The sequence below is a fragment of the Hippopotamus amphibius genome, chromosome 10 (genome assembly GCF_030028045.1).
Source record: "Hippopotamus amphibius kiboko isolate mHipAmp2 chromosome 10, mHipAmp2.hap2, whole genome shotgun sequence".
In the NCBI taxonomy this organism is placed as follows: Eukaryota; Metazoa; Chordata; class Mammalia; order Artiodactyla; family Hippopotamidae; genus Hippopotamus; species Hippopotamus amphibius.
The window spans coordinates 101957376-101981244 of NC_080195.1; the positions used below are offsets into that span (position 1 = coordinate 101957376).

General features: G+C 37.8%; 1 protein-coding gene across 3 annotated transcripts in view; it reads left to right on the top strand.

Moving 5' to 3' along the window:
* Positions 1–23406, top strand: part of MAP3K7CL (MAP3K7 C-terminal like) — a 39330-nt gene extending 15924 nt beyond the window's left edge. For all 3 annotated transcript variants that reach the window (XM_057697408.1, XM_057697406.1, XM_057697407.1), the window contains 3 exons: positions 261–322; positions 10169–10284; positions 22271–23406. In XM_057697408.1, the coding sequence (XP_057553391.1) occupies positions 261–322; positions 10169–10284; positions 22271–22451 (359 nt within the window). In that variant the 3' untranslated portion in view covers positions 22452–23406. The remainder of the gene's footprint in view (positions 1–260; positions 323–10168; positions 10285–22270) is intronic.
* The last annotated feature ends 463 nt before the right edge of the window (positions 23407–23869 follow it).

The following is a 23869-nucleotide window of genomic DNA, read 5'->3' on the forward strand; positions in this document are numbered from 1 at the left end:
GAAAGACAAGCAGTACTTCTTAACTGGAGAACTGCTAGACTGAACATTTGAGGATTCTGATACTTGTTTGCAAAATTTTGGTCAAGCCAGCTATGCTCTCTGTGCTTCTGTTTGTACCAAAAATGAGCAAAATTGCCTCTGCATTCTTTCTGTCCCTAACCGATGTATACCGATGGTGCAAGTCCAAAAGTGGTAACTGCAGGACAACTCTCCTAAGAGAAAGCACTCTAACAGTGAAGAATTTCATTTTCATGTTTTAGATGATATACCTCCTGAAGACACCATTCCTCTGGCCTTTCCAGAATTAGACCAGCAGTTACAGGTAAGGATCTTTCTGCAGTCTTTCTTCTTTCTTCCTTAGTTTTCAAAATACAGTGGGTGGAAAAGTGGCTTAACTGGGAAAGAATGACCTGGAGACAGAGTGAGGGAGATTTCACATCATCAAGGTTTGCATTTCTAGGGTTTCAAGGTCATGAAGCCCTCAGATAATGTTCCTGTCTGTTTATGTGGCTATTGCTTGAGAATATCAAGAACTTAGGGTGTAAACAAGCTCCTACTTTTAAGCAGTTTTGGAGCCTGGAGAAAGGGCTGGCCCTGGCTCTCTTTGGCTGTGGATGTTTCTGGGCCATTGCAGTTTTGGCCCATTTTGGATTAGTGATTTAGTGATAAACTACAAGGGAGACTTGTCATGTGAGGCAAGACTTCAGAATAATCTTCCTTTCTCTATTCTACCCTCACCCTCTCCCCAGTTCTGACAACTTTTAATACAATGTAATTATATCAAATTAAAACTTCTGAATATGGTCTGCTTTGACCCATGAGAAATATATTTTCTGTGCATAGTTTACACGTGATCTATCACAGATATCTCATTTTAATACACCAGAATTATTTGAAAGGAGCTAATTTATGACACTTTAATTTTCTTTAAATGATATATGGTGATTCCAGAAAGATGGCTTTAGGAAGAAGTTCTGCCTAAAATACCTGGATACTGGCCTTGGGTCAGATGTTTGCCTGAGCACATTGCTTTGCAATCACATTTAGACAAGTCTAATAGGGGTCTTGGATCCTGTGCACAGATATTTGCTGAGTCACCACTTTTTTCCTCTAAATACTGATTCTGAAAGCCTTTAGGAGGGGTCTGCCACCTCCAGTTCCCAACCGATGTTTCCTCTTGTCTTACACTGAGTAGCTTTTCCATTTGTGGGTGTGCCCAGTATCCTGAAATCATTAGAGTTTGGGACCCCTGGACCTGAATAGCCCTTGTCAGCGGTGGGAAAAACCAAGAAAGAGCCCTTGTGCAACCCAAGATAGGGTCCTTTTTGTTGGCTTCAGTTCTTACCTCACTGCCCAGTGCACTGAATTAAAACCTGGAAGCAACTAGGTCGGATCTGAAGAGCTGGTGCTCCACTGCTGGGGTGATCCCCTGAAAATCTACCCAACGCAACTCAGCTGCAGCCAGACCTCTTGGAGGTGCCCTTATCTCACCTCTGCACAGTTCCCGGCATTGTCTCAGCCCTCCAACAGAAAGCCCGACAACACAGCAACATGAGTAATGTGGAGATTACTGAAGACTGTTCAGGAGGTTATACCGTTGACCTAGCAGCGGTCAAAAGACAGCTCTGTTCTCCTCTAAAATTTCCTCCGCAGCTATCAGCCATCACATCTCCCTCCTCTCCCATCCCCCATGCAGGGTCCTCAACCCAGCTATCCTGATTCCTGATATGTAACCATATCCCCCAATGTCTCTTCTTCTCACTATGGAGGACAACTCAGCTGTTCCTGTGTGTTTCCGTCTGGTGTGCTCTCACGATGTACAACCTTCTTTGCTTAGGTTCTATCCTCACCAAAGGGCTGTATATGTGCTGCTTCTGGTGCAGTTAGGATTGCAAAATAATAACTACATTTTTTCCCAGTAACAGTTTTTCTCCTTTATATTACTATTGCCTCAAAGCTATTTTATTATCATAGAAGTCAGCTGAAAAAAAGGAGTTAAGCTGTTTTGAAAATAAAAGAGTGAAAGCAAGCTCAGATTCGTATTCCCCCATCACTATTATGCATCATTAATTCTACTTTTTTGTACTGACAATTTTTTTTCCTTTGGGAACATTAATGGTCTTCCCCGGCTTGTGGATCATTCTTTACAGGATTCTCATCACCCCTGGCCGTTATCCAGATAATTTTTCTGTTAAAGGATTGTAAGATCTATTTGAATTTTATAGCTTTAATTCCATTTGACATATATTAGAAATTAAGTCTACTTAATTATTTTAATCCAATGAGACTATTTCATCCTCACTGATCCTCAATGAATTAGTCAGTTGAGAGGCTAATTTCCGACTCAGGGGTTATGATACCTCCACGTCCCTGCTCTAAAATATGTTATCACTTTATCTTTTTATGAACAGAAAGAATATTCCCAGCACTACAACTGAAAGCATTTAAGTAAGGGCTGGTTTTTTGGGTGAAGGATATGACTGGGTTTGTTATAAACATTTACCAGTGGTCAAGCCATTTGGTTAGGGTCGCCTCTGTCTAGGGCTGTTGTCTGTTACCTTTATTCTACATTCCAGGATGTGAGTGACTAGAATATAAGATCGTAGGGATTGGGAGGGGAAAGATAACACAGAAAGCTACATCTAAGAGCAGATTTTTGCTTCCACGCTTAGCATAGCATATAAATTTAAGCCATTCTGCAGCAGGAAGTCTCTGTATTGAAAGCAATGGAAGTGCTTTATGTATGAAAGGAGCAATCCACGGAGGAGACTGTCTTTACAGCCAGTCCTGTGTGCTTTCATCACATAATAATGGCTCTTGGAATTTTATCAACTATCATAATCCTTTACAGAAGAATAAAAGTTAGGTTACAAAGGCATAAGAAGTGCCTTGTGGATGAACTGACGCTTACTCACCTCTGCTAGAGCCTGATAAATGTGAAAAATAATCGATGACAGGTGATTACTGCCAGCCTTACTCTCTATGTACTCTCAGATTTAAATCCCCCCTGTGCAGATTGAGTACAGCTAGGCAAGGGGTATTTCCCCACAAATGATCTCATATGGTCCTTGCAATAACTGTGTAAGCTAACTATTATGTTTCCACTGTAGGGATGAGAAATGTGAGGTCAAATTTTGGTCTATGTAAATTTGCTATTGAGACTAGATCTCTGATTCTGAATCTAGGTAGCCTTCATTTCTTTACAGCTTTGGTGGAACCTATGGGTTGCTTAAATTATGTTGATAGGTGGAGAGTTTTTGCTTTCTGGCTTGCAAAGTTGCCATAATGTGGTTGTAGAACAACCTAGTAAAATCTTTTCTGACTTTCTGATATCCATTACACATTCTTTCATAGTTTATAAAATGCAGCTATAAAGTATCTGTTTGGTAGATACACTATCACCAATTTGACCCCCAAGATTTTTCGGTTGCTTTGCCAAGAATGTGGACATGTTTGAGCATGTAATTCGTGGTGCTTCTATTTTCACAGAGGCCAAAAAAAGCCTTGGGCAAGAATAGCAGTGACAAACATTTCTCTTGATGTCTCTATTAATGCAAAATGTTGGGCAAGAGACCTTGGGGTAAGGTAGGTGTTAAAATGAACATCTCTTTATAGGCCTCAGCCCAGGGGCAGATGGTAGGTTGGTTCTATTTTGTGCGGATTCCTTTCCTGGAACTTGGTTTCTAAATTCTTTGTGCCCATTAGGGGGAATGTTTTGGTAGAGCCAGTTTAGACCATACAGTCAAAAGAAAGGAGGTCCAATTCTATGTCCACATGTAAGAATGAATGAAAAATCATTACTTTTCTTTAGCCCTTATTTTCCTTCCATTTGAAGAAGAGGTGATGATTGACTTCCCCCTCTTTTCTAAAGGTTGGTACAATCCTTTAATAGTCACAAGGTCTGGGTCAGAACAACATTTGTCTTAAAATTCGACCACATTGTTATGTTTTGGAGATTGTGGGTTGACCTATAGGTGAGCCAAAGCTAAGCTTTGTGGTCTTTCTTGCCCTGGAACGAAGAATATGTTTTTACAATCAGGTGGTGGACATGCTGACGACTAGATCGTAATAAACTTGGTAATGGAAAGTGACAGTGACTGGGGCATGGGCAGTGGTGTTAGGCTGACCTGAATTTGGATCTCAACTCTGCATCTACTAGTTTTGTGATTTAGGGCGTGTTATTTACTTTCTGTAAACTTCACTTTTCTGATCTGTGACGTAGAGATAATATCCACTCAATTAATTAACTGCTCAATTAATGTCAATTTCCTTCCCTAGTGAAATTGTTTATTGAATGAACGATTTAAGCACTAGTATCTTTATATGTATAAAATGAAATGAGAGACGCATCTCTTAGGATTTTTGAGTTGGGAATAGAGGTGCTAATGTCCTCTTCTTTAAACTAAGCTACGTGGAAAACATTATTACTTTTTTTTTCAAACCAAATTGAGCAATAGCTTCAATCCCTCCTAAAGTCCTCCCATCTAATCTGAGAAGACAGTAACAGGTGTCTCCGTGGTACACATTGAACTTGCTTTTTTCTGAGTTTGGTAAGTCCAGAAACTGATGTCACCTCCACAAATAAACAATTTCGTAGCTTTGGTTGTGTACTATAGTATCTTGTTATCCGAGCAGTCTCTGCAGAAACTTCTTTTAGGTCTTGCATCAGTGTATCACTTGCTATGTGGGAAATAAAAACGGTAGAAGATGGAGAAGTCTTAGTATTCCAGGATTCTACTACACTGGTCCTGAGCACCCAGAGTAAACACTGAAAAGAAGTCTGTCATTTTCTCTCTCACACACATGTCAAAAAGCATCTTACAGTTGCTTTTTTGGCTGCTGTGACCACACAGAAAACTTATACAGATAACTTGGAGCTTTACAACGATATCTTTAATTTTTTTTTTTTTTGAGAAGCCCAGTTCATTAGAATATGCGTTGTTGGAAGTATTTGGGACACTCTTGAGTTCTCTCTCCCTTTGATATTGCTTACATTGATAGAAATGACTTAAATATCCTTCATTCCAATATTACATAATGTATAAGATGTGTAGTATAATTAATACTGGTGCTGACTTTGACCATAATGTAGATACTATAGAAATGTCAATTCTTAAAATATTTAAAAAATATTTACAGTTCTGAGATAACAGAGTTTTCAAATACTGCAATTAGTCTTGACTGTGCTTTTCCATTTAGTTTTAACAAATTATGCTTGTTAATTTGGGGACATTAACATGCAACAAATCTAAACCAGACACCCCCATTCTCACCCTAAAATAAAGATAACACTGGGAATCAAGGAATAAATACAAAGTCTGCTCAGCAACTGTAGGATATTTAGCTTCCTAAATATATCTTCTGTGTGGGAAGCTGGGAGAGGAAAATTAAATTCTTACATTTTTGAAGTGGATGAGGCCAATAGTATTTGAGGAAGCCAAGTAGAAAACGGAAACGCTTCAGCTGGCTCTGCCCCTTGCGGAGAGATGCTCGGCTGGGTCCTTTCCCACGGGGCTCCTTCCAGAGGACAGAGTGCATTTCGGGAGGAGCCTGCTATAAACCGATGGATGGGATGGTGTGGCTCAAGCCAGCATTCTTGGAACAGGAGCCTGTGGTTTCTCTCTTACTTCATCTTGTTAAATCGGTCCAGATGATTGGGGTGGATACCAGAGATAGTAGCGGCTCACTTGCACTGCCCTGTAATTTAAAGCCCTTGCAAGCTCCATCCTCAGGCAGCGGCAGGATGAGGGGGGACAGAGGAAAGGGGGTGAGGAGGAAGTGCCTCCTCCTGGGCTCTGACCTCATCCAAATCCCAATCTGAGTCTTGGGAAAATGTGTTTCAGAGTTGGCCTGAGACACTGTTAAGGGAAGGTTTTAATTTAACCTTCTTAGAATTGGCCAGTGTTGTGAGTAGACCAGATATTGTGGCATTGAGTGGATTGGAAAAGTTGTTTCTGTGACCCTACAAAATTTGTCCCCTGGTGCCTGAAGAATACTTTCACCTTTTCATTTTCAAATAAAATATCTTTGGCTTCCTTTTCTTTGAAATTCTATATTTCATTCTTTAAGCAAGAGCGTGTGATAAGTGCATCCAAGCCATGGGAAGGACATAGGGTAATTGTGGAGAAACTAACAAGGAAATATTCTTTTCCTGAAGTGAAAAGAAATTCACTATCAACATGGAGTTTGCTGCTTGCCTATTCCGAGCACAGGATTATAAGCATGAAAATCTCTTGGATGAGAATAGTCAAAATCAAGCAATGAGAATTGAAATGAAAATAAAATTGTTATAAACAAGGATTTTCTGTGTAACACAGTGAAATATATTCAATATCTTATAATAGCCTATAATGGAAAAGAATCTGGAAAAGAATATGTATATATTTAACCGAATCACTTTGCTGTATACATCTGAAACTAACACAATATGGTAAATCAGCTATACTTAATTTTTTTTAAAGTGTGTTAATTTTTATTACAAGAAGTTAATAGATGTTTTTCATCTGATTACCACTCTTCTACATTATTTTTTAGTTTTTTTTTTAATGTGAACACTTTAAATAGTATCTTAAATCTGTGTACAGCTGATTAATTCATGAGTGCCAGGGTTTTAAATGTCACAAGACGTAAGCCTACTAGTAGCTTCATTTTTAAATTGGAGACCTGATTCTTGTGCTTGAATTTTAGGAATCTATTTCCTCAGGCAAACTCTTTATTCAGTGAACATTGTTGGTCGTATATTTTCTCCTATGTTGAGGGCTTATAAGCAGGTAAGAGAGTCACTCTCAGTGAGGACCTTATAATACAACACACATATAGACAAACCCACATTATATCATGAAACAATGAGAGTGTGCTACCTCACGTAGGACAACACATTTCATTACTCTGTAGTTCTGCTTTTTATATCAGGTAAATTCCTGTTGGGATGAGAACAATATGTATTTAAGAAATTCGTTGATGAGTTTCCTGAACTGGGGTAAACATCCAATGATGTCAAATGCCTTTCTAAGGACAGTGGGTTCAGCTGACCAGAGGGCACTTTGATTTGTCCAGCAACGTTTGGGTGTAGTGGTACATGGCTTCAAATTATAAAGGGGTGAGAAATTTTAATCCCCTGGGGAGAAATTTGGGAAGGAGAAAAAGGTAGGGTGTGAATGAAGTGAGTCTCAGGGAATCCTGGGAGCAATGCTTAGACAAAGGGCTGGGGGAAGCAGAAGGATACTTTTTTTTTTGGGTAAACTTTTTTTTTAATTTGTGGTAAAAATACACAACATAAATGTTACCATCTTAATCAATTTTAAGTGTACAGTTCAGTAGTTTTAAATATATTCGTATCGTTGTGCAACTAATCTCCAGAACTTTTTCATCTTGTAAAACAAACTCTGTACCCATTAAACAATAATTTCTTATTTACTTGCACCCCCAGCCACCCCCAGCCCCAGGCAACTAATGAGATAATTTTACAATATTGTGGTGGGTTGTGCAATATAACTTCCCTCCTTGCTTAAAAAAAAATCCATTTTGCTCTTTAACGCTTTCGAGCAAATTGGAAGAACTTATAGTGGTGCTGAGTTCTGTGTCAGGCTGGGTGAAGACGACTTTTAGGAGCTGGAGACTGAAGGGACACCTGGCATCCTTTTACCCCTTGAAACACTGAACACTAAGTATTTTTGGCTTTTTTAAAAATTGGCACTACTTCTTAATTGTGGGCAATCTTGAAAGTATTGTGATGTATAGCATGGTCATCCTGCTGAGAGCACAAGAGGATACCGAATATATCTTGCAATACTCCCTATCCTCACGTCCCCTTAGGACAATCATGCTACTTGTACACAAAAACATCTTCAAATTTCCCACAATTAAAAAGTGCCAATAAAAAAACAAGTCATGAAAATATTTCCTACTTAACAAAAAGCAGGCTGGCAAGCCAAGGGGGGAAAGAGGCCTTTCTTCTTAAGAAAATTAGTATCAGTAATTTTCAGTTTTCCTTTTAAATTATAGCAGCAAAGGACATTTCTCCCTTTCCATGGCTGCTCTCATCTGTATCCTCTCAGGCATGCAAACACGGAGTCCTAAAATCTTCCGGCCGTCACATGGGTGACTATGCTGAATTCGTGGTTTGGGTACTTCCATGTGGCAAGCTATGGGCTGAACTGAGAGTAGTTTATGAGCATTCACAAGGACAGGAAACAGGATGTGTTGAGTCTCAGGGCTTTCCAGTATGCAAATCCTTTAACAGGGCACAGAGGATTTAATAGCAGCTTGGCGAGGGGGCCGAGAATAAATTGCTTTCATTGCTCTTACTGTTACACCTGGTTATTTGCCAGTGTGACAGGTGAAAATTGATGAGGGGGTGGTGATTTCTAGGACTGGAAGAGCCAGGAGTTCTGAATGCCTTTGGCAATGGCTTTATCTCCTGGGGTGAGTGGTGCTGTAATATCCCTGGGCACTATATTTCAATTTATTTCACTATGGAAACTGATAATGGTTCCGACAGGCTGAGTTTATGCTGTGAGTGAGTTCATGGGGCAGGAGGGAAAGATGCTGCGTAATATGTTTATTAGGTGAATTTCCATGGATTAGAACGCAACAGATGTCGCACACAAAGGTTAATCTCATCCACGTCTATTTCACATTTTATTTCCTTTAAGAGATAGCGACTCAGAGGCTTCATGATAAATAGGTCATCTTATTTATCAATCAGATTTTATAGGATTTTGTAGAACTTTCTAGAATTTCTTGTCCACCCTGGGTGAGGTCGCTAAGTATGACACCCAAAGAAATCTGTGTCCTAGAAGAATATAATGAGGGGAGCAAGCAGTAAGAAATTCATTAGTTCTCATTTACTAATATAAAATTAATGAGACTAGGACCCAGTCAGACACATTGTTTTCCTATAAGAACTATTGGGAAGAGAGGATTAGACGGAAGAGCCGATTTAACAATTGTCATCTTTCTCAGATATTATATAACATTTTTCTGTAAATAATTGAAAAGGGTGATTAAAAACTCTTTAAAAGACTGTTAGCTAGGATTTCTCAAAGCAATACTTTTAATAATGTGCTGCTAATTGGAGCTAAGAATAACAAACTCAGGGAAAGCTAGGTCTTTAAAAATAATTTCTGGAAAGAAGATTTTTCAACATGTTATGGTTAGAAAGGCTTGTGCGCTGGCCTTTGTTTCCCTTATGGGTGGGAGAAAAGCAAAGACAGGAATCCTTGTTCTCTTTGGCTGCACAGGTTATAAGCATCGTTTTATTTGGGGTTTGGTCTTTCATATTCTTTGTTAATTCTTGCAGGCATTATTTCCAGGCCAGCATCATTTCTTCAGTTTGGATTCCTTTTTTCTTTCTTTTCTTTCTTCCTTTTTTCTTTCTTTCTTTCTTTCTCTCTTTCAATTTTTTTTTTATTGGCGTAGAGTTGATTTACAATGTTGTGTTAGTTTCAGGTGTCCAGCAAAGTAAATCAGTTATATGTACATATATCCACAATTTTTTAGATTCTTTTCCCATATAGGTCATTACAGAGCATTGAGTAGAGTTTCCTGTGCTATACAGTAGGTCCTTATTAGTTATCTATTTTATATATAGCAGTGTGTATATGTCAATCCAGTCTCCTAATTTATCCCTCCCCTCATTCTCCCCTGGTAACCAGAAGTTTGTTTTCTATGTATGTGACTCTATTTTTGTTTTGTAAATAAGTTCATTGGGTTCCCTTCTTATGGGGCGTCTGTGCTCTACAAGATGTGATTATGCCTCTAGGCTACAGGAACAGAAAACAAGGGGTGATTGAAACAGACAACTGAACTATTTCTCCATCCTAATTCTCTAAAGTGGAGTTTAAGATTGCTGGGGAGAAATACAAAACTATTAGGGGACTTATTTTTCCTCCCGCACATGGCAGGTAACTGACCTCTAATGGGTCTCATGGCTCTGGCTTGGGCCTGAGAATGCCCAGGAATTACATGGAAGCTGCATGTGGGGAGCATCCGACCACGTCTCTACTCGAAGTCAAGTAGAATCAGCAGAACTCTGTCCAATATGAATTGACAATGCTATTCTCATGCAAAAGCTCTCCCTTTAAAGCACACCAGTAGAGCACAATGGTTGGTAATTCACTCTGCTCCAAGGAAATGGACTGATTTCTTCTTGTTGTTATTTGTGAAGCCTCTGCCGCCTTGTCATGACTCCATGGAATCTATGCAGGTGTTCAAACAGCACTGCCAGATAGCAGAGGAATACCGCGAGGTTAAAAAGGAAATCGCCCTGCTCGAGGAAAGAAAGTAAGTACTGTCCCCCTGAGCACCCTCAGCCCTGAACACTGACTGCTGGTCATGGACCAGGGGTCATGGGCTGGGGCTGGCAGGGGAGGAAAAGGCCGAGCATGGGGGCAAGAGGGAGGGAGACCGGAGGGAGAACTGACCTTCTGTGGTTCAGAGGTTACATGCATGTCATGTTCGATTCTAGAAATGATCCAAATGGAACTGCACTGAATGAAATGCTTTACAGAGTAGTGGGAGGAGCTACAGGAGTGCTTCCTACTCAAAACAATTTTTATTTTAACTTTATTTATTTTTACTTTTTATTTAGCTTCTAAACTACTTTTTTTATTGGAGTATTGTTGTTTTACATGGTTGTGCCAGTTTCTGCTGTACAAAAACTTGATTTTTAAATAAGCATTCTTTAGTTCAGGAAATTAAAGATGCCAAAATACCACCTAGAGCCACGTTATGTTCCATGTGAATGTGCCCAAAGGCCCCAGAGCACTTTGTCTTGGGGTGAATTTTAATTAATGCTCGAGTGGTAGAGTACCCACATCAAGTAAAGAAGCCACTGGATGGCTCTTTGGAATAACGTAAGTATGTTAGTTACCTAACTGCATTTTATAGCCCAATAGTCCAGTACGTTTTTATCTTGATAGCTTCTATTACCATTACAGTTCTGCTGTAGAGAATCAGGCTGTTCTATTAATTAAAGCACTCTCACTCTACTTACTCATAGCTTTATGCCTCAGAATTCTCCTCCTTTTGATTGCACTAACTTCTGCTGAGGTCTACCCAGTGATCCCCGTTCTTTCTTACTTTCAAGGCATCAGGTACCTTTTCTTCATAGCACTGGTCAGTTGGTACTTACACATTTATTAGGGAGATCTTTTGATGACTATTTGCATCTAAGTGGTAAGTGTCATAAAGGGGTGGATAGTCAGGTGTTTCTCACCATCATATTCCTGAAGCCTAGCACTGTGCATAGCATGTAGATACTGAAAACATTTTTGTTGAATGAGTGACACATAATCCAAACGTATTGTGAGTCTGTAAGTTTCTGCTTCTCCCCTTCTTACTGGAGTGACACAAGGTGTCACTCCATATTTATATCAGTATTTATACTTTGTATTTATATTTATAAAAATTTTAGTTTTTAAATGAATGTAAGTGAAATATATTTTATTTTGAGAGATTTATGAAAATTTTTGGAGCCTTTGGGGACTCCCCAGAATGGTGGCTGCACAGTATAACGTGGTGGGGAGAAGCATGGGTTTTAGAGTCAGACTTCTACATTCGCTGTAAGAACACAGTTAGCAGGTTACAAATACTTTCTTACTTCCTTGCTTTTTTGTGCTTCAAACATAAAGTCGTACCTGGACTTTTGGTTATAGGGCATTAAAGGATGCTTATGGGGAGATCAGAAATACAAATTTTACCTCTTATGTCTGAGGCTTTCTTTCTTTCTTTCTTTTTTTTTTTTGTCTGAGGCTTTCTTTTTGGTCTAAGAGATTTCATAAATTGACCTAAATGCTCAGATTGTACATTTACACACAATCTGAGCCCTAAAAATATTTCATAAAGGAACTGAAGAAGCTTACTAGTAATGTGACCAGTGATGAAGTTAAAGGAGGATTTGTATAAACAGTAGCCTATAAATGTATCTTCCTGTGTGTGTGTGTGTGTGTGTGTGAGTGAACTGTGGTATTGGGGCAGGAAAAAAAGCCCCAGGTAATTATGTATTTACTTGTAAACACTTTAGACTGAAAGTACAGTGTTATTTTAATTAACCACATGTGTAGCTTTTTGGGGGGGCAATGCAAGACTTACTAAATTATATGTTTCATAAATTTATATTTTTGTGTTGCATTAAAAAATACAGTAGGATAACAATATGAGAGTGATTCATCAGCTCTTTTATTGAAACATAGTCCTGCTGTTTCTGCAAAATAAATCTTACTTCCTCCCCAAACCTATTTGAAATTTGGAGTTTTCCTGAAACCATGATGTTGTCTTTTCTTTTTTTCCTCCCTAAATAATTGGCTAGGTGTGAGACAAAGACCAAATTCTTTGATTATTTTTTTTCCTTTCTTTTTTGTAAAGTCTCTCAAGTTCCTTTTTCTTCATCCCCACTTCTGCCATTTGGGATGGGGACTTGTTACTTCAAATCTTGGTCAATGTAACACTATAACTGGTTTCCCTGTCTATGGTTTCACGTTGCTAGAGAAGGACACCCAGGGCTTGGCCTGGATTGCAAGATCTACCTCTGGCTAACCTCTGCAGAATGTTCTAGGTCATCCCTCGTCTCTGGCGACATTGGCCTATTCACTTTTCCTGCCTCGATGCCCTTGCTCACACCAGGCTCTCAGTCTACAGTCTTTCTCCTTCCTCTTCACCTGTCCAAATGCTACCCTTGAAAAGAGCTCAGCGTGTATCCCTACCCCAACCATCCCACAGTGGTCAGCGCTTTTCCTGGGTGAAGGAAAATTCACTGGAATGATTCTTCGGGCAATTTTTGTAGGCTAGTTTCATCAATGGTTATCCACTGAAGTTTATGTCCTGTCTTCTTGAATGTGTATAGTTCCCTGCAAACCTGGATACCTTTTAACATCTCTTTGTATCCCAATTACTGAACAAAGAGCTGTGCATAGGGTAAAATATGAGTTGGGGTGATTTACAGTGGCTGATTATAGGAGATAGTTGTATCCTCCATGTATGCAGTTTTTTTGGTCATATTTACAGTTTATTTTGTTCAAGTATAGATGGTATAGAGTATTAGGAAGACCACTAGATTGAGAATCAACAACCAGATTCTCATCCAATCTGCCACTCTAAGAGCCTGCAGTTTTTAATTTGTAATTTGTATGGTCTATATTTAACATATGGAGTCAACATCCGCAATAAAGAATTGCTAAGATAAATTGTTAAAATTGGAAGTATGGTTATATTTTATAACCTATGAATAAATGAACTTGATCCTCCAAGGGTTATGAGTGAGCTGTGTTTTCATTAACACTTTACTGAAGAAGAAATTCATTCTGCAATAGATTTTTTCCTGAACAGTCTTTGTGTTCAAGCAAGATAAATTGGGCCAAATGGATCTGACCCACGTAAATTTGCTCTCCATTTTTTTGATGATTTGGATGAGAATTTCTTCCCTATCATCTAATAAAGTGTGGCTGACTATGTTGCTTCCGGTGATGGGCTAGCATAAGCTAGACACACAGAAAGGTGCTAACCCAGTGTCTTATTTTCAAAGAGAATTTTAAAATATTGGAGCCATGTGGGCACAGGTTAAGCTGAACTTCTCTCTCATCTCCAGAGGGGGTCTCCCTGGATCTAGTTTGGGAGACTTCGCAGAGTGGAGAGAAGAGTTGATTATAACTATTGTTCTAAGTCCTGTCTGTTGGGTGGATAAAGAGAGTCTAACATTTTCTGAGGTTACAAATTCAGCATGGGGTGAATTTAATTTAAAGAATAGCTTCTGATTTATTGACCAGTAATATACAGAAAGCTTGTTCTTACTTTCACTGGAAAATTTTCTCTTCTCAATTGAAAAAAAATGACAATTTTATTGAAAGCTTAAAAAAATTATCAAGAATTCTGACATCTTTACAGAACTCCTACTAACATTTTTGCTTGTTTTTTTTAGGCTGTTTGGATATGAATAGATAGTTTTATATAATTGCATATATAGTAACATAAAATGTGTACATACTTTTTTCAAGAAATATTATAAGCATTTTTATAGAACACGTATAGGTTTTGTGTATGTAATGGGAACTCATGGAAGTGAGATACAGATATTTTATGGCATTTGATATTTATCACTGAATTGTTTGAAAGTTTTAAAAATGCATGGTTAAACTATAATCACTCTACAATTATATTTACAATTAGTAAAAGTTGCTTTGCGTTTTGTCTCATTCAGAGGAGAAGCTGCTTGTCTGTTCTATGTATGAAACATTGTGCTAGGTTCTGTGGTGTTTAAACAATGGACTTAGAATGTCAGAAAAAGAGATAAAGGCTTAGAAAAGTCGGGTTAAAAAATGTTATGTAACTTAAAAAATAATCCAGTGGTTTTCAATAGATTCACAGAGTTGTGCAACCATCATCATGATTTTAGAACATTTTCATCACCCCAGAAACAAACCTTGTACCCCTGAATAGTCACTCCCCATCCCCTCCCATCGGCCACTGCCAACCACTCGTCTACTTTCTGTCTCTATGTATTTGTCTGTTCTGGATATTTCTGATAAATGGAATCATACAGTATGTGGTCTTTTGTGACTGGCCTCTTTTATTTAGCATAATGTTTTCCAGGCTTATCCCTGCTGTGGCATGCATCAGTGCAGGCAGACCTTGGAGACATTGCAGGTTCGGTTCCAGATCACTGCAATAAAACGAGTATTACAACAGAGTAGCACAATTTTTTCTGGTTTCCCAGTGAAAATAAAAGTTATGCTGACACTATACTGTAATTTATTAAGTGTGCAATAGCATTATGTCTAAAAAAACCCCAGCATACATCTTTTAATCAAAAACACTTTATTGCTAAAAAATGCTAATCATCATTTGAGCCGTCAGCAAATTGTGGTCTTTTTGCAATGATAACATCAAAGATCACTGATCACAGATCACCATTACAAATATATAGTGATAATGAAGAGGTTTGAAATATTGGGAGAATGACCAAAATGGGACACAGAGACACGAAGTGAGCAAATGCTGTTGGAAAAATGGTGCCAATAGACTTGCTCAATGCAGGGTTGACACAAACCTTCAACTTGTAAAAAAATACAATGTCTGCAAAGCACAGTAAAGCAAAGTTCAATACAATGAGGTATGACTGCACTTCATTGTTTTTTATTGTCAAATAATGTTCCATTATATGGTCATACCGCATTTTATTTATCCATTCGTCAGTGGATGGACATTTGGGTTGTCTGCACTTTTGGCTATTACGAATAGCGCTGCTACAAACATTCATGTGTAAGTGTTTGTGTGGATGTATCTTTTTGATTCACTTTTAATTCAGTCTACCTAAGAGTAGAATTGCTGGGTCATGCAATAACCCAATGTGGAACCTTTTGAAGAGCTGTCAGACTGTTGCTAAAGTGGCTGTACCATTTTATATTCCCATCAGAAATGTATGAATATTCCAATGTCTACACATCTTTGCCAACACTTATTATGTCTCTTTGATTATAACCATGCTAGTGGGTGTAAAATGATTTTTTTTGTGGTTTTGATTCCCTAATAGCTAAAAATGTTGAACACCTTTTCATGTGCTTTTTGACATTTCTATGACTTCTTGGAGAAATGTCCATTCAGATCCTTTGCCCATTAATTAATTAATTTTTGACTGTGTTGGGTCTTCGTTGCTGCATGTGGGCTTTCTCTAGTTGTGGCGAGCGGGGGTTACTCTTCATCGTGGTGCTTGGTCTCCCCACTGTGGTGGCTTCTCTTGTTGTGGAGCAGGGGCTTTAGGCACTCAGGCTTTAGTAGTTGCAGCATGCGGGCTCAGTAGTTGTGGCGCACAGGCTTAGTTGCTTCATGGCACATGGGATCTTCCTGGACCAGGGATTGAACCCTTGTATTGGCAGGTGGATTCGAAACCACTGTGCCACCAGGGAAGCCGCAAGTTATTTGTCTTTTTATTATTGAGTTGAAAAGAAGATATATTTATTTTTAGTGGCAAAACATTAGAAAAGGGTTTTCATGTGGGAATACCACAATCAATATCAGACTCATATTTTCATGCCTTAAAAAATATATATAAAATGATGATTGAGAGAGCAACCTTTAGTTGAGAGGAACATATAAGGATGGCAGAAAAGCGAGCATAAGCAATTTGTGAAGACATAGTCTAGAAATAGCCCTATTTTGATCTGTTTTTAGTCATGGTATTTAATTTATCCTGACATTTCTAACAACAAGAGGTTCTTATGATTAACCAGAAACCTTATTTCTTTAAGGACATTCCTGAAGACAGAGGTTTTTAAACTGTGTTCTGGGGAACCTCTCAAAGATTGGGGATGGAGAGGGTGAAGGGCGGAGGACTGTATAAGGGCCAGAGGAAGTTCAATTTTATATGTTTTATTTGCTTCACTTCACGGTACAATTTTCTTTGCAAAAAAGGTATCACAGTTAGAAAACATTGAAAACAAAACCTCGTTTTTTTATTCCAAGCACATTTTTATTAAACATTTACACAGCCCTCAGAAGTGAAGTTTCCATTGTCATAAAGAAAGAGTAAATGGAGATATTTCCCCACAAGTGTTTGCAGGGTATGCAGTAATATGGGGTAAAAGTTCTATCCTCTTTCCCATGATGCCTAATATGGATAAGCTGCCTCTTGCGTAAGTTATGGGTTTTGAGTTCATTTTCCAATGGTGGAATACGCTTCCCGAGACTAACTAGGCTATTGAGAACTGAGGACAGGGCTTGGTTTGCAATAGGATTTGAACAAGCACTTGTTGAGTTAATGAATGGAAGGACCAAAGAACTGTCTTGACTCTTCACTTTGCTTAGAGGCAGAGGTGGGGCTAAGGGGATTCTTTTAGGATTTAGTTGTATGTGAAATACCAATATTCCAGACTTCATTAGACTGTGAGATTACACTTTCCATTAATGCCCCAATCATAATGATTTGGGCCTTTTATACCTGATTACAGGCAATCCAGTCTTATAACTGGGATCTCGTTCCCAGGTATCGCTCCACCTAATCTTCTCTGCCTGGAACCATATTAAAAGGGACAGAGGCTAAGGAAAGAGGCTAAGGAAAGAGCCTCCAGTCTTTAGGGGAGCAGAATGAGGACACATTTTTCCCTCAGCCAGTTTCTCCAATTGTTAGCATTTTACATTACCATGGTACATTTGCTGAAACCAAGAAACTGACATTGTTATACTACTATTAACAAACTCTAGATTTTACTTGGAATTCATCTAATTTTTCCATTAATGGATTCTGTTGATTTTTTTTTGTAGACTCCAGTCTTCTGTTGAAATATACCATCTGTTCTTCTATTTCTTGACTATATTAATCATAGTTACTTTCTCTTATGTCTAAGAGAAAGACAAATACTGATAATATCACTTATATGTGGAATCTAAAAGATACAATAGACTAGTGAATACAACAAAAAAGAAGCAGACTAGCAGATATAGAGAATAAACTAGTGGTTACCAGTGAGGAGTGGGAAGGGGGAGGGGCAGTATAGAGGTAGGGATGTAAGAGATACAAACTATTAGGTATAAAATAAGCTACAAGGATATATTGTACAACCTAGGGAATATAGCCAATATTTTATAGTAACTATAAATAGAGTATAACCTTTAAAATTTGTGAATTGCTATATTGTACACCTGTAACTTATATAATATTGTACAGCAACTATACTTCAATGAATGAATGAATGAATTAAAACAAGGAAACAAACAAACAAAAAGAATGAGGAAATGTTTTGCCTTCCACCGTATTCCTATCCGAGAATTAACTCCTTTTGGGGGTGATTGATAGTGGAAATCTCCATTTCCTATAAAGTAGGGATTTTTAACTGGGCTGATTCCTCAGCCTTCTACCCCCAGGACATTGGCAACATCTAGAGACAGTTTTGATTGTGATGACATGGGGTGAGGGGAGGTGCTACTTTCATCTAGGGAGTAGAGGCTGAGGATACTGCTAAACCTTCAATGATGCCAATGTCTGAGACAGCCACCACCAACAAAGAGTTGGCCCAAAAGATCAATTGTGCCAAGGCTGAGAAACTTTAGAGCAAATTTTACTTCTTCCTGCAAAGCTATCATGTTGCCCTTTGGCTCCCAAAAGATACAGTGAATTTATTCTTCCTGCATCATTCATTCATAGGGCTTCAATACGAAAGTTTAGACTGTGTTTTGGAAATTCCATTTTCAATACCATTTATTCTTCCTCCACCTGCATAAGATGAAGGTGGACTTTCACATCCTTTTTGTCATCTTGAAGCATTTACTCCTCTCCTGTGTATAAATGCTTGTACTAGAACACACATCTTCCAAGAACCACTAACAGTGCAGTTTTAATCACTATTTAAACTAAAATTCTCCCCATGATGACAATTGTATTTTATTACATTATTATTCAAAATGCTTTAGCTCCTGGGGGCTAAACTGCCTAGGATTTTGTCTTTTTCAAATAAAAGTCTTTAGTCACCTTAGAAAGTTCCAAGTGCCATAGTAGTGGTCTTTCCAGAAACAGAGAAATTCTTGCCCTAATGATGAATCTATTATCCAGCCTTCTACAACATAAAGAATATCCTTGATTTTGGAATTAGTTTGCAGAAGGTTTTCGAGTTCTCTTTACCAGCTTACTTGGATTTCCCCTTCTCCCATTTGTTTTAGCAAATAAAAAATTTTCCAGGCATGTGGCTTAGGATGGGGCCAGCAGATGACCTATGGTGGACCCAAGGTTATGACCTTTTCACTCTTGAGGTACATCATCTGGAAAACTATGTTACATGTCCTTGATGTCAGAAATAAGATTCCTGTAATGGTGGTCTTCTACACTTTTATCACATTACGTTGAAGGGAATGATAGAAATGATACAGAAGAAATCAAAGGCAGGACCACATTCTAGCCAATTATACATATTGACTTGCTCCTCAGATCATGCACTTATAAGATTATCTTTGTAGGTTGATGTGCCAGGCTTTAATTATGAATTGCTAATGGATGAGCACCAATTTGTCTACATAAGTAGGTCTTGGACAGGAGACAACAGATGTTTTGACAGTATTCATTAAATAGATGTGTAATTGCTTATCAAATACATGAAACTAATTTAGAAACCTATCAAGTGCATCTTCCTGAGTCCACTACGGAAGAAATTATTATTGACTTTCTCCAATGCAAAAAGATTGGATTAGACAATCATGATCATTCCTTTTAGTTGCAAAATCTGTGATTTTGTGATTTATTTTCCCTACCAGTCAAAACTAGTAACAGATGTCCTCAGGAGTTTTAAGTGAGGTCAGATATGGAAACTGGACAGTAGCCATTATTTATGTGACACAGTTAATCTGAAAGGAAGCAAAGAAGAGGAATAGGCGACCTGATGGATTTAGAGGCATGTCGCTTTTTATTTATGTAAGTTTTACTAATCAATTTCTTTGAGATAGTTACACAAGAAATTTTACTAATATTTAATTATTGACATTTATTGCTTAAACTATGGTTAGAGGCAAAGAACCTTAAACATTTAATCAGAATAGGTTCGATTCATGGCTGTTTCTTATTAGGTGTGTGACTTTTTCCAATTAGATTAAGCACTTGGAGTTTCTATTTCCTTATCTTTAAAACATACATCGTCTCTGAGGTACCTTACTCTTCAATTATATTTATTCAACAAGTATTTATTGGGAGACTTTATAGTCTTTTTTTCCCCCTTTGGCTGCACTGAACCCAGCCATGGGATCAAACCCATGCCCCCTGCAGTGGAAGAACAGAGTCCTAACCACCGGACCACCAGGGAATTCCCTATATATTTTTTTAAACCATTTTTAAAAATTGAAGTATAGTTAATTTACAAGGTTATGTTAGATTCAGGTGTAGAGCAAAGTGATTCAGCTATATATATATTTATATATATATAAATTCTTTTTCAGATTCTTTCCCACTATAGGTTATTACAAGATATTGAGTATAGTTTCCTGTGCTATACCTTAGGTCCTCGTTGTTTATCTATTTTATATATGGTAGTGTGTATATGTTAATCCCAAACTTCTAATTTATCTCTGGGAGCCTTTATATTCCAAATACCATGGTAGATTCAGAGATAATAAAAACCCCAAGGAACCTTGTGTATATGCATATCAGTGTTCCAAATTATCTTCCCTTTGTCTCTGTTGGGCACTTTCTTTCCAATGCCTGGTTTTGCTCAGTGGTCACCAAATTGGGTACACAAGGCAGTCCACTGAATGCAGGAAGAAAATACTAGAACTTCCATTCTGATGACTTTTATCCTTTTCCTGGGGCAACTGTTTATTTTGATGGTTTCAAATTTACAGAAAAATTGCAAAAATGGTAAAAAGAACCCTCATATTCCCTTTACTGCATTCACTAATTATTATAAACTTCCCCAGTTGTGTGTTATTTTCACTCACCCAAAACTACACGCTACTGGGGTTTTCTCGCTCTTTCTCTCTCTCTCTTAGAGAGATGGGGTGTCTATCTATATTGCATGCACATATACAATTATATACATATATCTGTGTGTCATGTGTGTGTATGTATATATGTGTGTGTATATATGTATGTATATATCATGCTGCATTGCTCTAAATACTTCAATGAGTATTTTCTAAGAATAAGGAATTCTGTCACTTGACCTCAATACAATAATTAAAATTAAGAAATTTAGCTTTGATACAATATTGTTATCTAATTCATAGGCCGTATTTAAATTGTATCACTTTCCCAATAATGTCCTTCACAGCTTTTTATCCCCCCGTCCAGAATTGCACATTGCATTTTGTTGCCATTTCTCTTTAGTTTTTCTAAATATGAAACAGTTTTTAACATTTTGAAGCATACAGGCTATTTTGTAGCATTTCCCTCAATTTGAGGTTTTCTGGTGTGTGCGTTTTTTGACAGGAATACCACAGAAAAGATATGTCTTTCATGATGCATGGGACATATATCGGTCTCATTACTAGTGATGTCAAGTTTGATCACTTGGTTCAAGTGGTCTTCCAGGTCTCTCTTTTCCATACAGGGGAGGAAGAAATATATCCTTATGTTGAGGCAAAGGAAAGTTCAATTAAGTCTAGTTTAGGATTAACTGACATATAAGGGGATTGGACCTGTTTTGAGTTGTTATGTTTATTAAATCTAAATATGGACTGCAAATCTTTAGCTTATTATGTGTATTTATATCAATGAATTATTTTCAAATATTTATTTTTTTAGGTGTGATCACTACAAGTTCCCTCCAATAACCTTAGCTTGCTTCCTAAATTCAGGAGTCAGGCCAGCACCAAATGTAGAGATATTGCTTTGTTAGTTAGGGTGACAAGATACATATAAGGACTAGGGAAAGACATGGAAAATAATATCTGCAGGAAGCAGTTGGGATTTCTTCATTCAAAGAAGCCTGGTAAAGATTTGTTAAACTCAGAAATAGAAAACAAAAGAAGACAATAACTGAATTTGGAGGACAAAACTTAGGTAAGGGAAAACTATGGTTCACCTACTTGTGAGACAATAGCATCTGAAATTATAAACAAATTTTCTATTTTTTTTCCTACAAAATAGTCATAATTGTTACAATTTGTTGTACTCTTTAAAAGATCACTCCCAAAAAACAAATGATTGAACTTGGTGTACCCCCCAAAATAAAAAAAAAAAAAAATCACTCCTTTTGACTGTCAAAGGACTTACTGAGCTTTTTCTTTTGTTGCTATATGTTTACTTTATTTTCTATTTATGTATTTATTAAAATTTTTTTATTGGAGTATAGTTACTTTACAATATTGCATTAGTTTCTACTGTACAGCAAAGTGAGTCAGCTATACGTATACATATATCCCCTCTTTTTTGGATTTCCTTCCCATTTAGGTCACTGCAGAGCACTGAGTAGAGTTCCCTGTGCTATACAGTAGGTTCTCCTTAGTTATCTATTTTATACATAGTATCAATAGTGGATATATGTCAATCTCCATCTCCCATTTGATCCTACCCCCCCCCCCCGCCCCGCCCGCCTTGGTATCCATACATTCGTTCTCTATGCCTGTGTTGGCATATGTTTAGTATTTTGGATATATCGAGTCGAGGTGCTGGACTAAAATAAAGGGATCTAATATTTGTGAAGCTGGAAAAATAAAAGTAAGTCATTGGAGGCAAGCAGAGATGGGTAAAACTGAGAAGGGTAGAACGACATATTCGGCTTCCATGATGCTGTTGCTGTGTAATTTAATTTGTTTGCATTACATTTTGTGCTTCTTCCTCGCCTGCCCTCTGAATCTTCAGAAAGGAGCTCATTGCCAAGCTGGATCAGGCAGAAAAGGAGAAGCTGGATGCCGCCCAGCTGGCTCGGGAATTCGAGGCACTGACGGAGGAGAATCGGACGTTGAAGCTGGCCCAGTCCCAGTGTATAGAACAACTGGAGAAACTTAGAATACAGTATCAGAAGAGACAGGGCTCATCCTAACTTGAAATTATTATAATGTGAGCGTAAGAGGTTGGTGACTGCTATGTGCTGGCCAAAAGATTTTTATTTTAAAGGGACAGCAAGTAAAATCTATTGCTTCTCCTTATTACCCACATGGCCAACGTCTATACTAATGAGTTTAATGCTTGCCAGATCTAGTTTGAGAGGAGGGATATTTTATATTAAATAAGATAATTAAAGCAAACCTATTACCAGATGTTTTCAGAGATAGTAATTTGTTTCCAAAGATATTTTTTTTTCTTATTTAGCAAGATATGATCATACTGTGTATCCAGGTAGAAAATGATAGAAATAGAATATTGACCATTTCTACTAAGAATCATGAGCAGAATTCACCCATGAAACAAAGTAGGAAGATGCTCACTGCAGTTTCGCATCTGTGTATTTTTAAATTTCACATCTTTAGCATTTCTATGGAGCTCCAATCTGAACCACCAGAAACTTCCCTGCGTATATTTATGTTCACCAGAGATACATTTAATCCCTCAATGATTGATTGTACTAAGAATAAATGGTGGCATATCATAAAAGCTTTCTCATGAAAATATTAGCAGAAAGCATGTTTGTGCCAGAAGCACATTTGCCAGTACTAACTTGCTGTTATAATAAAAAGCTGATAAGGCTGCATTTTCTTCATGCCACGTTACCTCCTGGTAAACATCTCTGCCTTTGCTTGTGTGTATTCTGGGAGAAATGGAAAAGTGTTGTTTGGACATTGCTTTGGTGAGTTCCCATGAAAACATCAATAAAATTCTAATTATTACTCTGTGTTGGATTTAAGGAGATGTTTTGGATCAGTGATGACCTATAAGAATATACGAGTAAATTCAGGATTTAAATGATTTTTCCCCTGTTCTATCTATCACCATATTTTCCCAAATTGATCTCTTTGTTTTTTTGTCCATTTCTATTCCTGTAACTTCTTTTTCATTAAACATGGATCAAAACTTTCAGTCTGTATTTTGTCTCTTTCTTAACCTCAATTTATGCTAAAAGTGGGGATGCGCTAACTCAGTCAGAATTTGCCCTTGGTTGTATCTGGAAGTGACAGAAAAGCAGTGAAGTCCCTTTTCTTGGAAAGGCTGCAGTAAATAACTCAGAGCTTTATACTGAATATGATGCATTAGTGTCTTAAAGTATTTGCCCAGAAAACATAAAAGAGAATAGTTGATTAAAACAATAAGATGGCCTGGGATAGACTGGTTGTTATCAACTGGGGGTGATTTTACTCTCAAGGGACGTTTGCCAAGTCTAGAGATATTTTTTGTTGTTATCATGATCAGGATGAGGGGTGCTACTGGCACCTAGAAAGCAGAGGCCAGGAATGCTGCTAGACACCCTGCAGTGCACGGGACAGCATCACAGCAATGAAGAATTGTTCAGCCCAATGTACCAAT